The following is a 13,471-nucleotide window of genomic DNA, read 5'->3' on the forward strand; positions in this document are numbered from 1 at the left end:
CTTAGAGCAGGGCCTGTGCCTCGTGAGCTCCAATTCAGTGTTGGGTGTTATTCCTGGGCCAATGCCCAGGAAGTGTCGATAGTGCTTATTGACTAACCTCTGTGTAATCTCTGGTTTTAGATCTGCCGGAAGGAGCTGTGAAAGGCCTCTGCAAACTCTTCTGCTTGACCCTGCATCGATACAGGCGAGTGCCAGCCAGCAGCCCAGTGTCCAGAGCACTTTGTGCGGAGAGGTGGTAGAAGGCAGTGGTTGGAGCTCAGGCTTTGGAGTCAGACTGCCTGTGTCCTGGGCAGGTTGCGGAACCTCTCTGTGCCTCAGTTTCCTCCTCTCTGGACTAGGATCATGCTTTCGTGGTGGTTTGTGTGAAGTTCTTGCTTACTCTGTGCTTTCACTTGTGCGTGTGAAAGCACTAGGCCTCATTTGAGCCCTATAGTAAGTGTTCTATAAATGTAGATGTTGCCCGTACAGCCTTAAGGCTCCCTGCCCTTTGTTAGCTGCTTCCAGAACTCTGGGATGAGGTAGGTTTATCCAGTTACTTCCAAATCTCCTTATCTGTGATGTGCTGAAATACAGTGCAATGTCTTTTCCTGGAAAGACGGGGCTTGGCTGAAGCCCCCCGCCCACCCCCTGCCCTGGGTCCACGTGTTCACCTTGGCCTTTGCCCCTCCCCCAGGGATGCAGCCTCACGCCGGGCCCTGCAGGCAGCCATCCAACAGCTGGCCGAGGCCCAGCCTGAAGCCACTGCCAAGAACCTTCTGCACTCTCTGCAGTCTTCGGGCATCGGCTCCAAAGTGGGCGTCCCCAGGTAAGAGGGGAAGCTGGTGGTGCCCGGGGCTCCGGAGTCCTTCTCAGGAGGAGCCCGTGCAGACCAGCCGGGGTGGCCACACCCACCCCTTTCCCCTTTGCAGCCCTGGGGGGCGCCGGTGGTCTGCCTTCCAGATGGAGGGAGAAGCCAGGATGTCAGGCCCAGCAGAGAGACTGCTTTCCTGGGGAGCAGGGTTGGGAAACTGGGGGCAGTAAGGCCATTTTAAGGAGAAACCAAATGCCTCCACCACCGCCCCCCGCCCCAGGCCCTAAAGGTGGGAAACCATCCTTCGGGTTTTATAGTTGTGGCTGCTGAGAGGCGGGGGCTCGGCACTCCTTGTCCTGAGTTGTCACAGGTGGTTTGTGGAGAACGGGTGTCCGGTTCCATCCAGTCATAGGTCAGCGGAGGGTCCTATCTGCCAGGCCGGGCCCTGCGGGGAGCCCTTGTCCGTAGGTAGAGGCCGCTGCTCTGACGTCTCTCCTCCGCTCCCCTCCCCTCCCAGTAAGAGCAGTGGCTCGGCCGCCTTGCTGGCCCTGTCCTGGACCAGCCTACTGGTGCGCGTTGTCTTTCCTTCGAGAGCCAAGCGGCAAGGAGACATCTGGAACAAACTGGTAGGTCCCCAGGTCTTTGGAGTCGGCTCCCTGCACAGAGCTGGGTGTGTTTCAGCACCTTCTCTGGCCAGTGTTCTCCTCAGGGCCAGGTGGCCGGGCGCTTTGAGTTACCCTGGGGTGTGTGACTTTGGTGGATGGGCGCGAGCGCAGCATAACATTCATCTCCTCATCAGATATGTGCGCGCTTTCCTGGATCGGGTGTGGGCTAGACCCTGGGACCTGGAACACAGGGATGAGCAAGAGAGATGTGGTCCCTGCCTTCATGACAGGCCAGAGTAGGGAAGACAGCCAAAAAACTAGGAAACCAGAAAGCAGTATAAATCATTCTGTGTTTTTCTGACTAAGCATTCCTTTCCCTGTGTTTGGATTTCAGTGCTGAACTGGCTAATGGAGTGGGATTCTTGCCATGTGCTTTGATCCTTAAATCCTCTCCTCCCCGTTCTATGCCTGCTCCTTCCATTTTCCCTTCCTCGCCTTTCAGCATGTCTGCTAACCAGAGATGGCTCCACAGGCCAGGTTGGCAGGTTCTCTTGAATGTCTTGATATGCTTAGTGGAGGATAAGAGGAAAGGTGTCACAGTTTTAACAAAAAGGATCTTGGTGTGGATTTGATTCTTGGCCTTGAGATTTGGCCAAGTACTTAGTTTAGTTTCTGAGTTCATTTCCCATTACTGTGAAAATGGGAACAAGTACCATCCACCCATCCACCTCAAAGAGTTGTCCTGAAGATGGGCCCAGAAGAGGTGAAAGGGCTGTGGAAACTTAGGGAGGGCTGTGCAGGTGGACACGTGGCGTTAGCAAACCCTCAGCACCGCTGCCGGACACAGCCAGCTTGAAAGATGCGCTGAGGCCTCTCCCTGGGAGCTTGTGCGGCGCACCCCTGGAGATGACCGTAGATTGGCCATCAGCAGCTGATAGGAGGATAAGAACACTGAGACTTCACAAGTAGTGGATACACTCCAAACCCACCTTCGGAGTCTAGGTTCCATTGTTACCTAAAGGTCATCTTATAAGATGGTTATCGAATGGGCCCTCTCATTGGTGTGTCTCCAATGACTTCTCGCAACCATTACCCAAGGTAAGTCAGTGTGCTTGTGGGTTAGTGAGCTGGAGGGGTCGATCTCGTCGTGTTGTGTTTGTGGGGCAGGATGCATCAAGAGCTTTTCCTTTGCTCGTTGCTGATGTCGACTCTACACATAGGTGGCAGTTCATTCAGTTGCTGAAGTATTTGTTGAGGGCCCCTGTGTGCCGGGTGCTGTTGGCAAAGCTGAGGCTGAAGCAGCGGACGAGGAAGAGGACCTTGCTTTTTCATAGCTTGCAGTCCTGGGGAGGCTGGACGCAAATAGGTCCACACCTGGGTGATAAGGTTTAGAGCTGCACAGCAGAAAAGCAGGCAGGAGAATAGAGAGAGGGCGGACGCTAATGGTGGGAGGGAGGCCTCTGGAGGAGGTGCCGTTGAGCGGAGACCTGAGGGTGTGAAAGAAGCAGCCATGCCCAGATGAAGGGGCAGAGCATTCAGGAAGAGGGAGCAGCAGTACAGTTGTGAACGAGATGTCAGCGAGCTTAAGAGGCTGTTTTAATAATAATTTTTTTTTAAAGTTCAATATTCAAAAAATAATAAGAAAGTTCAATATTCAACAAGTGTCGAATGATACACCAGTTTCCTTCCCACCCCTTCTCTAGGCATCTTGGTCCCCCGCAAGAACTAGTTCCTTGTGTAGGTAAAGATAGTCCCTGTGTATATGATGAAGTAGATTTTTTTATACAAGTGATAGCATACATGTAAACTTTTTATCTCATCTTGTGTTTTTTTCTTTAACCAGATGTAGAATTTGTTATAGGGTATTATATAAAGAGCTTCTCATTCTTTAAGACTGTTACTAATCCTTTGAGTGGGTGTACCACGGTATATAACCAGTCCCCTGTTGATGACCGTTTACAGTGTTTACAGCCTCTCATCATAAAAAGCGTTGCCGTGAATAACCTTGTGCATCTCCCACTTTGTACACATGCACATGGAACTCAGCTGACTTCTTAAGCTTGCCCTCGTTCTCAGGTGGCAGCCCACACCAGTGACCTCAGGTGCTTGTGGCCCGTACAGTCTCTGTAAGGCTTGTTAACCGAGCACCTCTTTGTGCTCCACTCTGGGTTGGGCAGTGAGCTCCCGCAGGCAGGATCAGCCTATCGGTCTTGACTCCTATATCCACAGTGCTTAGCCTAGTGCCTGCCGTTTCATCAGCGCTCACTGCCTGGGAATTAATGAGGAAATAGTCAAGGCAGATGAAGAAATACATGAAACAGAAGCTTACCCTTGTTCCACATGGCACTTCCCTCGCTGTAATTATGTATTCATTTGTGTGTTTATTTGTTTAGTATCTCTTTCTCCCTCTGGATTGTGAGGTGCATGAAAGCAAGGGCCGTATCTGTCTTATTCTCCCGGTGTTTTCATTTCTGACTCATAGTAGGTGTTCAGCAGATACTTACTTAGGAAGTGCTTGAGTGAACAGATGTAATTCTGGGACAGGGGCTGAGTGGGGGGTCCGGGGGGTAAAGCGAAGAGGGTCTGGCTGGAGTCCGGTGGGAGAGGCCTGGCAGAGATGGCCTCAGGTTCCGGCCGGTGGGCCTGATGGAGGCCTTGGGCAGGCTGTGAGGGCCACGGGTCCTCTGCTCCCGTTTTCCATCCGGACCCAAGCGCCCCTGTCCCCGCAGGTGGAGGTGCAGTGCCTGCTCCTGCTGGAGGTGCTGGGCGGCTCCCACAAGCACGCCGTGGACAGTGCCGTGAAGAAGCTCACCAAGCTGTGGAGAGAGGTGACAGGAGGCCACGGTGGGTGGCGGGCACTGCTTCCTGTGCGCACCTCACTGCCGTCTGATACCCCTGCCCTCCCTGTTCCTCCTCAGAACCCCGGGCTGGTGGAGCAGTACTTGTCAGCCATTCTCAGCCTGGAGCCCAACCAGAGCTACGCAGGCATGCTGGGGCTGCTGGTGCAGTTCTGCACGAGCCACAAGGAGATGGACGTGGCCAACCAGCACAAGGCAAGCGGGCGCTGGGCGGGGAGCGCGTTTTCCCCCGGTGGCCCAGCCACTGGCCTCATCTGAAGTTGGGTGGTCTTCTGTCCCGAGACCCTGGCCTTTCGCAAAGATGTGTGAGGAGCGGGAACGTTTCCTCTCTGGTTCTGGCTGGGGGTGGGCCCTGCCGCAGTTACTGGGATGCTGATTTGCCTGTTCGTGCTGTTGCTGAGTCACTCACCCCTGAGCAGCTGCCTTATACCAACCTCTGTGCCAGGTGTTGGGGCTGCAGCAGTGAGTGAGGGGGCCGTGATCCCTGCCCAGGCGGGGCTGAGTCTGAGGAGCCCACTGTTAGGCAGAGTGGCATCTTGTCATCTCTGTGAAACACGCTACAAAAGGAACCACGCGAGAGGCTGTGATACTCTGTGGTGGGAACCTGTCTCAGGCTGTGGGTCAGGCAATACGTCTCTAGGGAAGGACCTTAACGAGTGAAGAGGTGTTAACAAGGCCAAGAGGCAAGGAAGGGCATTTGGGGCAGAGAGAGCAGTGTGTAGGCTGGATGGGTGGTACGTGGCTGCCTGGGTGAGAGAGGAGCCACCAGGCCTGTGAGCCACGCCAGGGGTCTGGACTTGATCCCAGGAGCCATGGAAAGCTGTGGAGGGCTTTTCGTTGGGGAATGGTGTGGACACTGGCATTTCCATGCTTGACTCCGTGTCGTTTGGGACCCTGATTGGTACTGTTCAGAAGTGCTCGCACAAGAGGGACCTCAGAGCACCAGTGTCCGACAGGTCTCTCTTCCCCAGAGTGCCCTACTGGACTTTTACGTGAAGAACATCCTGATGAGCAAAGTGAAGCCTCAGAAGTATCTGTTGGTGAGTGAGCGGTGGCCCTTCCTCGTCCGTCCAGCTGAATGCCCTTTTAAATTCTGTGATTCAGAGCCATGCTTTATTCTCGGTCTGTTCCCACAAGGGCTGGGTGCCTGACCCCTTTCTCTTGGCAGGATAACTGTGCCCCTCTGCTTCGGTACTTGTCCCACTCAGAGTTTAAGGATCTGGTCCTGCCCACCGTACAGAAGTCCTTACTGAGGAGTCCAGAGAATGTCATTGAAAGTAGGTTGCTGCCAGCCAGGACAGTGGGAGGCAGATGACATCACCCAGTGAGCCAGATCGCAGCTGCTTGGCAACAGGCAGTGTTTATGGGGGTTGTGGGGGGAGGCTGTATTCACTGTGTACCTCGTTGGGCCCCTCGAGAGGGAGATTTAGGGACCCTTTCGAGAGTATGTTGAAAGTAATGGGCCCTCTTGTTGAAAGAGTGCACGGAAGTGTATCCGTTGAAAATGCTGCATACATACATTTTTAGAGGTCTGAGAACCTCCTGGAAACCAGGTTAAGAACCTCTGTCTAGACAGGTTGACCTTGGTGCCGGTGGTATTTGAAAGTCAAGGATGTGAGAGTTGAGTCTCTGTCCCTTTTTATCTTGGTAAGAGATATAGGTGGAGTGTTGGGGGCACAGATTTTGCTGTAGGGATGGGGCAGTGTACAGCTTTATAGCAGAGCTGAGGGACAAAGGTGTGACCAATATAGAGGTGAAAAGTGGTCGCATTCCATGTGGCTAGATGGCGGGCCTGAGCGTTGGCTGGGGAGCCGGGCAGAAATGGGCAATTTCCCTCCGAGGTCAGCATGGTGTGTGCTTTCTGTCCCCCTCAGCTATCTCCAGTCTGCTGGCATCCGTGACTCTGGATCTCAGCCAGTATGCCCTGGACATTGGGAAAGGACTGGCTGGTGAGTGTCCCGACCCCTCTCCCACCCCTCGAATGACACCTTGGGTTTTTGGTTGCACTTGTCCCAATTGTAGAAAAAGGGGCACGAGACAGCCCCGTTTAGAAATAAGCTACAGTCGTGGAGTTTCTTTTCTGAGATCCTTGATCATGAGAACGCAGAGCCAGGATGGATGAGTTGGGAGCCAGGAAGACAAAGACGAGAGCCTGGGTCCTCAGCTCTGAGCGGCGGCTCTCTGTGTCCAGGTCAGCTGAAGTCCAACAGCCCTCGCCTGATGGACGAAGCCGTGCTGGCGCTGCAGAACCTGGCCCGCCAGTGCAGTGACTCCTCGGAATGGAAGCCCTGGCCAGGCACCTGTTCGCTATCCTCGGAGGTGGGCTCGCCTTTCCGGGCATGGGGATGGCCGAGGTGTGGGCTCTGGCACTCCCTGGGTGCTGGGGCCTGCTGGGAGCTCCGTGCTTTGAGTCTTCTTGTGTCAGGAATGTGAATAGAAGCACAGGCAGAGAGGTGTGGATGGGGGTGAGCTCAGTTTTAAGTATAGATGTTTTTGTGCACATAGGTTAAAAAATACAGAAAAATATACCAAAATATAAGTAATATTCTTAGATGGGTGATTTTTAGATTTTTAAAAAAATTTTTTCTGTTTGTCACATTTTCTGCAAGAACATATTTACTTCTTTGCTGCTGCTGCTGCTGCTACTAAGTCGCTTCAGTCGTGTCTGACTCTGTGCGACCCCATAGACGGCAGCCCACTAGGCTCCTCTGTCCCTGGGATTCTTCAGGCAAGAATACTGGAGTGGGTTGCCATTTCCTTCTCCAGTGCATGAAAGTGAAAAGTGAAAGTGAAGTCGCTCAGTCGTGCCCGACTCTTAGCGACCCCATGGACTGCAGCCTGCCAGGCTCCTCCGTCTATGGGATTTTCCAGGCAAGAGCACTGGAGTTGGGTGCCATCACCTTCTCCATTTACTTCTTTGTCAGAAAAAAAAAACAAACCCCAATAAGTGGTTTTAAACCCAACTTCATGATAAAGAGGCTCTACTTTTAGAATCAGAAACTATCTTTCTTTCTCTCTTTTTTCCTTTTTTGGCCACACCACTTGGCCTGTGGGATCTAGTTCCCCGACCAGGGATCAAAGTCAGGCCCCCGGCATTGGGAGCGCAGCGTCTTAACCACTGGACCACCAGTGAAGTTCCCCCGGTGTGTCTTGATGTCACACACATGACGTGTTCAATCCCTTGGGAAAGGTGGCAGATGTGAATTCTGAATCTTTGCTCTCTCTCCTCTCAGGCTCGGAGGGGAAGCTAACTATTGTAGCCCAGAAGATGAGCGTTCTCTCAGGTATAGAATTTCTCTGTGGGTGTCAGGAAGTGTGGTTATAGATGAGGGTCACCCCGACCGTCAGGTGCGACGAGTCCGTTGGATCCTGACGTCTCTGGCAGTCTTGGCCGTCCCGGCCTGGCTTCTGTAAAAGGCAGGACGTGATGGGAGATTGAGGGAGGGTCAGTGATGGCCGGAGGAGAGGCGTGGCTGCTGGGGAGCGGGGCAGCGACAGGAAGGTGGTGCGTTGGCAGTTCTTTGCGGACCAGGGGCTGAGCAGGGAACCCCCGCCTTCCAGGGATCGGGAGTGTCAGTCATCATGTGGTGTCGGGGCCTTCCAGTCAAGTCTTGAGCGGGACCGTGGCTGAGCTCTTCATCCCGTTCCTCCAGCAGGAAGGTAATTCTGGGCAGCACGGTGAGGCTGCAGCCGGGCCCCATGTTTGAGCCCGGTTTTGGCAGTTGAAGCCTGCGGTGACCGCTTCTGAAGGCCCTGCTTTCCCTCCCCGAAGCATCACTGCTTCCGCTCCCTTGACCTGGCTTGCTTTTGCGTGCAGCTCGCGGTAATATGACGTGGGTGTAAGATGTCTGGCTGACCGGCTCCGACTTCTCTCCCTAGTTCACGAAGCCACCTTGGTGCACGCTGTCTCTGTCTTGGCTCTCTGGTGTCACCGCTTCACCACGGAAGTACCCAAGAAGCTCACCGAATGGTTCAAGAAAGCCTTCAGCCTTAAAACCTCCACCTCTGCCGTGAGGCATGCCTACCTGCAGTGCATGTTGGTCTGCTTCCGAGGTGAGCGGCTCCCTGCAGAGGAGACCCAGTCTTCAGGGTGGTGTCGCCGCTCCGGGCTTGCCCTTTTGGTCCAGCCTTTTTTGCATCGTTTCCTCCTGAGTCCATGGGAGCATCCAGCTTAGTCATCCACAAAGCCTAGAATCAGAGCCCCGTTTGATTTTGATTTCTCCCCCTTATCAGACCTTCAGAGTACAAAGTTTATTCAGAGAGGACCCATAGCCAGAACCCGTTGCTCTGTTTTCTGAAATGAAGATAGGATTCTGATAAGACTGATATATGAGGTGTAAATTTATAATCTTTACCCTGGAACTGTGAGAAACCAGCCCTGCCCTCGCGTCAGGGCTGACAAACCTGTCATCTGGGCACTTGCCTCGTTTCCACGTGCAGTGAGGGGACACAGCAAATCTGGGTAGGAGCTTGATCCCCAAGGAGAAAATCTCCAACACTGATTTCCACCTCTCAAGTGGACTCCTGTTTCACTTATGGTTTAAATGGATGATGACTGTGTCTATGGAAATGTCTGGGAGATTCCAGAGTGCCCTCTAGAAACGTGACCCCCTTCTGTTCTGTGTCTGAGCTTGTGTATCACTTTGCAGTTTTGGTGCACTGATCAAAGTTGACTTTAGGTTGAGTTCCAAACAGCCAAGTCTTGGTTTAACCTCGTCTCTAGCTCGAGCTAGTTCTAGTTCTGCTCCAGACTTTAAAAGCAAACATAAACCTTTAAAATACACATTTCTTGGATTCAAAAACGTGGCATTGTCCAAATGAAATGCTTTTTTGTGTGTGAAATATTCTGATATACCAGTTTGGTAATTTATGAGTTTAGTTACAGGTTTTGGTAGGTTTTTACCTTTTTTTAAAAAAATAGACTTTGGTTCCTAGGTCAGCAGATTGGTTCTGGTTGGGGGCTTTGGGTCTGGAGGTTGTCTGGTGTGGGGAAACCGCCCCAGAAAGAAATTGGTGGACCTGAGGTTTTGCCCTGGTTCTCTTCTCCCAACCAGCTGTGTGGCCATGGGCAACTCACTTCACCCCTCTGTTTCTTTATCCATCAAATGAATAGCCAGACTCTTGGGTTAGTAAGGACCCTTCTAGCTCTGTCCGTAAGGTTGTAGAGTTTGATTTAAGCCCTAGATTCTATTCCACTCCTTCGAGGTATTTGAAAGGTAATCATTAGCCGGTTCAGACAGGGGTGAATGTCCTTTCTCAGGTAATCTTGCCCCCCACCCCCCACCCTGAGTGATGGACAGGCGCCGGTCCTGTCTCCACAGGTGATACACTGCTGCAGGCCCTGGACTTGCTGCCCTTGCTCATCCAGGCAGTGGAGAAGGCGGCCTCCCAAGGCACTCAGGTTCCCGTCGTCACCGAAGGGGTCGCTGCTGCCTTGCTACTCACGAAGCTCTCAGTGGCCGACTCACAGGCTGGTAAGAGTCTAGCGGTGTCCAGGAGGCTGCGCACAAGGGCCTCTTCCAGAGTCCCTGGGAGGAGGGCCAGATGTTCAGGATTTGGCTGCGTCAGCTTGGCCACTTACCCCCTGAGCAGCCACAGGGCCACTTGGCACCTGCCGGGATGGATTTTATCCGCAAGCTCCCGTCCCTGAGCATTGGAGTAACCGAGCGGAGGAGTACGGTGACAGCGCCCCCTGCTGCCCTCCCACCGCTCAGTGCGACCCTGAGGCTCATCCCTGCAGGTGTTCAGTGGGACTTCGTTTTTGATTGGTTATACAGTTTTAGGGTGTAACATGAACAGTGTCCCCTGAGTTTAGCCAGCCTGCCTTCCAGCCACTCAGTTTCTCTCCTTGGAGGACATTACCAGTTTCGTGTCCAGAGATGGCTAATGTGTATTTGCCCAAACACCCTGGGTAACGTACTATACATGGGCTTTCCTGCTGGCTCAGTGGTAAAGAGTCCGCCTGCCAATGCAGGAAACTCGGGTTTGATCCTTGGGTTGGGAAGATATTCCTGCCTGGGAAATCCCATGGGCAGAGGAGCCTGGTAGGTTACAGTCCATGGGGTTGCAAAAGAGTTGGACACGACTTAGCAACTGAACAACAACAACGTGCTATACGTGCCATTTTATATACTGAACACATCTGGGAAAAGATTCTAAATCTGCAACAAAAAGAGATTTCCTGTTTTTGTGGCTACCGGGTATTCCATGCTTGTTCAGTCTAACTCCTACCCTGTGCGGACGTAGCTGGACATACTCCTGTGGTTAGAGACAAGATTCAGCTCTTTTCACATATTATTGCTTGACACCTGAGTATAGGCCAAAGCACTCAGCTACTTCTCTGTGGGGGGAGGCAGAAGTGAACATGACCCTGCTTCAGCAAGTTTTAAGCTGCCTTTACTGTAATGGGAGAAGGGATATGCAAACATTATCTGCCGTTAAAGGCAAAACATAGCATAAGAGGAGGTGGATTGCTTTTAGTTTCGGAGTTAGGGGCCAGGAAAGGCTTCCTGAAGGAGGGAGCATTTGAACTAGGGCCCTGAGGACTAGAAGGAGTTTCACTGACTGGAAGGGAATGGCCCAGTGTGAGTTCAGACCAGGGAAGGGCAAGGGAAGGCACCACGTGAGGCCCTGAAGGAGCTCCGCCTGGCACCTGGAGCAGGTGGGAATCCGAGGTGGGAGGCAGGTCGTCTGGGCTCCTGCAGGCAGTGGAGAAGCACCAGAGGTTTCCATAAGAGGTGATGCTACCAGAAGAACTAGTTAGTTCTCGGCATGGGAGGACAGTGAGCCTGGGAGTGACTCCTCCCTGCCGAGACGGCTCTGCCAGATGACCCAGCCCCAGCAGCTGCAGCGTGGCGGGGCCAGCCCTGGGGGAGGCGGTGGGCTGTGTGGTGGAGTGACCTTTTGTCTCTTGCAGAGGCCAAACTGAGTGGTTTCTGGCAGCTCATTTTGGATGAGAAGAAGCAGGTTTTCACTTCTGAGAAATTCCTGCTCATGGCTTCAGAGGATGGTGAGTCTGCCTAGTTGAAGTTGAATTTGGGGCTGAGTCTCTCTGGCGGGTCTTCAGAGATGACCCTTCCCGGACTACCTATTGTTTTGACCAGTCAGCTTGGCAGAGACCTGGAGCAGAGCGGTCTGACCAGCAGCTCAGCTTTCCTGAGAATGACGTTATTCCTGTGGGGCCTGGAAGGCTGGGAGGTGGGAGTGGAGGGGGAGGTTTGTGGAGACAGAGCGCTAATAGCTGTAGAGCTGTGACATTAGCTGTAATTACAGCTGATCGGGTAATTGGTGTTGTCTCAGGGGCTTTATGTTCAGCGGCAGCTGAGAAGCTCTAGTGAGGTGTGGCTGGCTCTACTCCCCCACTGGGAGACAGAAAAACTACTGGTTTCTATCTTGGCAGAAAAGGAACTGTTGATCTTTAAGTGTATGTTTAAAATTCTAGGTTGCCTTAGAAGTACCTGTGGCTAATTGGTGACTTGAAAAGTCTTTTGACTTGCACATCACAACATTCTGTTAATGAGCTACAACTGTTAGTCACTTCCTGAAGTTTAAAACACATTTAGCTAGTCTTTGAACAGGAATTGTATTCATATAATACAAAAATAAAAGCCCCAAGAGGGGCTACGCTGAAACTTACACCGTTGCTTTGATCTCTGCCCAGTGTCCCTAGCCATGGAAAACCGGTTTTATCCCCTTGCTGTGTATTGTCGATATTTTATTTTTATACCAATAAATATCCTTATGTGTTAGTTCTCTGCCTTTTTATATAAAAGGTAATATGCATGCTATATGCATTGTGCTGTCTAGATTTGGAAATCATTTCACATCAGTATGTGAGTGCTCTTATTCCTTAGAACTGCATACGAATTAAATAATGGAAGTATAGTTGGATTTATTAATATATTCGTGTGTTAATTTTTACTGTACAGCAGAATGATTCAGTTATACATGTATATACACGTTCCTTTTCATATTCTTTTCCACTATAGTTTATTGAATATAGTTCTGTGTGCTATACCGTAGGATCTCACTGTTTTAATTAAAAGTGTATACTTTTGCTGGTTCCAAAATACACGTGTGCATATGCTAAAAGCATAACTTGCTTTTAGCAGAAAAGCAAATTCAGTAGATAACATATATGTATAACTGAGTCACTTGGCTATACATCTGAAATTAACTCAGCATTGTTAAATCAACTATACTCCAATATAAAGTAAAAAGTTTAAAAAAAAGAAAATTCAAGTGAAAGTGTAATTTTACGCTTACATTTTGATTTCCAACTTTTCCCGTTCTTTGTGGATATTTTCTCTATTTAATTTCTTTGTGTATTTGGCTGCCCTGGGCCTTAGTTGCGGCATGTGGGATCTAGTTCCCTGACCAGGGATGGAACCTGGGCCTCCTGCATTGGGAGCGCGGAGTCTCAGCCTCTGGACCACCAGGGAAGTCCCCGTCTCCTCTGTTGTAGATGAGACCGGGCGCGTTCAGGGCAGTTTGGCCGCAGCCGTATTCTCTATTTTAAAAACACTTGCGCTGTTTCTTTCCCCTCACCAGCCCTGTGTACCGTGCTGCACCTGACAGAGAGACTGTTTCTTGACCATCCGCACCGACTCACAGGCAGCAAAGTTCAGTACGTGGGGCTTATTCACCTTCCCCCTCAGGCCAGACGACCCCATTCCCTGGCAGGATCCCGAGCCGCAGCGGTGTGTGAGGGGCGGGAGGCTGGCTGTGGAGAGCCACGCCCGGCTGTCCCCAGCGTGCCCTGTCCCTCTGCTGCAGGCAGTACCACCGGGCCCTGGCGGCCGTGCTCCTGAGCCGCCCCTGGCACGTGCGCAGGCAGGCCCAGCAGACGGCCCGGAAGCTGCTGTCCTCTCTCGGGGGCTTCAAGCTGGCGTACGGACTGCTGGAGGAGCTGAAGACCGTCCTCAGTTCTCACAAGGTCAGAGCCTCTTCCAGGCCCCAGAACTGGGGCTCACAGACCCCCGAGCTGCCCCTGCCTGCGCTGTGGGATCTCACCTGGGGTGCTCCCTGGCTGTTCTCACTTACGCAGGCTCCGTGTGATGCCAGGGTCTCCTGCCCTGCCTCACAGCTCAGGGACCACTTTGTTTCACACCATTCCTTTTCCTTTGCAGACGCCGTTCTTTTTTCCCATGTCTTATCACACATAAGTCAACCTTTCTATTCTTGAGTAATGGAAAAACACTTCGTTTTTAAAGCACTTA

At 52.1% G+C, this 13,471-nt stretch overlaps 1 protein-coding gene across 1 annotated transcript in view; it reads left to right on the forward strand.

The window, feature by feature from the left end:
- Nucleotides 1-13,471, forward strand: part of GCN1 (GCN1, eIF2 alpha kinase activator homolog) — a 54,485-nt gene that overhangs the window by 7,619 nt on the left and 33,395 nt on the right. Inside the window, 17 exon segments of the mRNA XM_018061139.1 lie at nucleotides 121-184; nucleotides 674-805; nucleotides 1,308-1,416; nucleotides 4,125-4,223; nucleotides 4,314-4,448; nucleotides 5,225-5,293; nucleotides 5,422-5,530; nucleotides 6,128-6,202; nucleotides 6,445-6,528; nucleotides 6,531-6,572; nucleotides 7,487-7,537; nucleotides 7,815-7,913; nucleotides 8,133-8,306; nucleotides 9,575-9,727; nucleotides 11,170-11,262; nucleotides 12,804-12,879; nucleotides 13,029-13,188. Of these exon segments, the coding sequence (XP_017916628.1) occupies nucleotides 121-184; nucleotides 674-805; nucleotides 1,308-1,416; nucleotides 4,125-4,223; nucleotides 4,314-4,448; nucleotides 5,225-5,293; nucleotides 5,422-5,530; nucleotides 6,128-6,202; nucleotides 6,445-6,528; nucleotides 6,531-6,572; nucleotides 7,487-7,537; nucleotides 7,815-7,913; nucleotides 8,133-8,306; nucleotides 9,575-9,727; nucleotides 11,170-11,262; nucleotides 12,804-12,879; nucleotides 13,029-13,188 (1,724 nt within the window).

Source organism: Capra hircus, chromosome 17, assembly GCF_001704415.2.
Source record: "Capra hircus breed San Clemente chromosome 17, ASM170441v1, whole genome shotgun sequence".
Classification (NCBI taxonomy): domain Eukaryota; kingdom Metazoa; phylum Chordata; class Mammalia; order Artiodactyla; family Bovidae; genus Capra; species Capra hircus.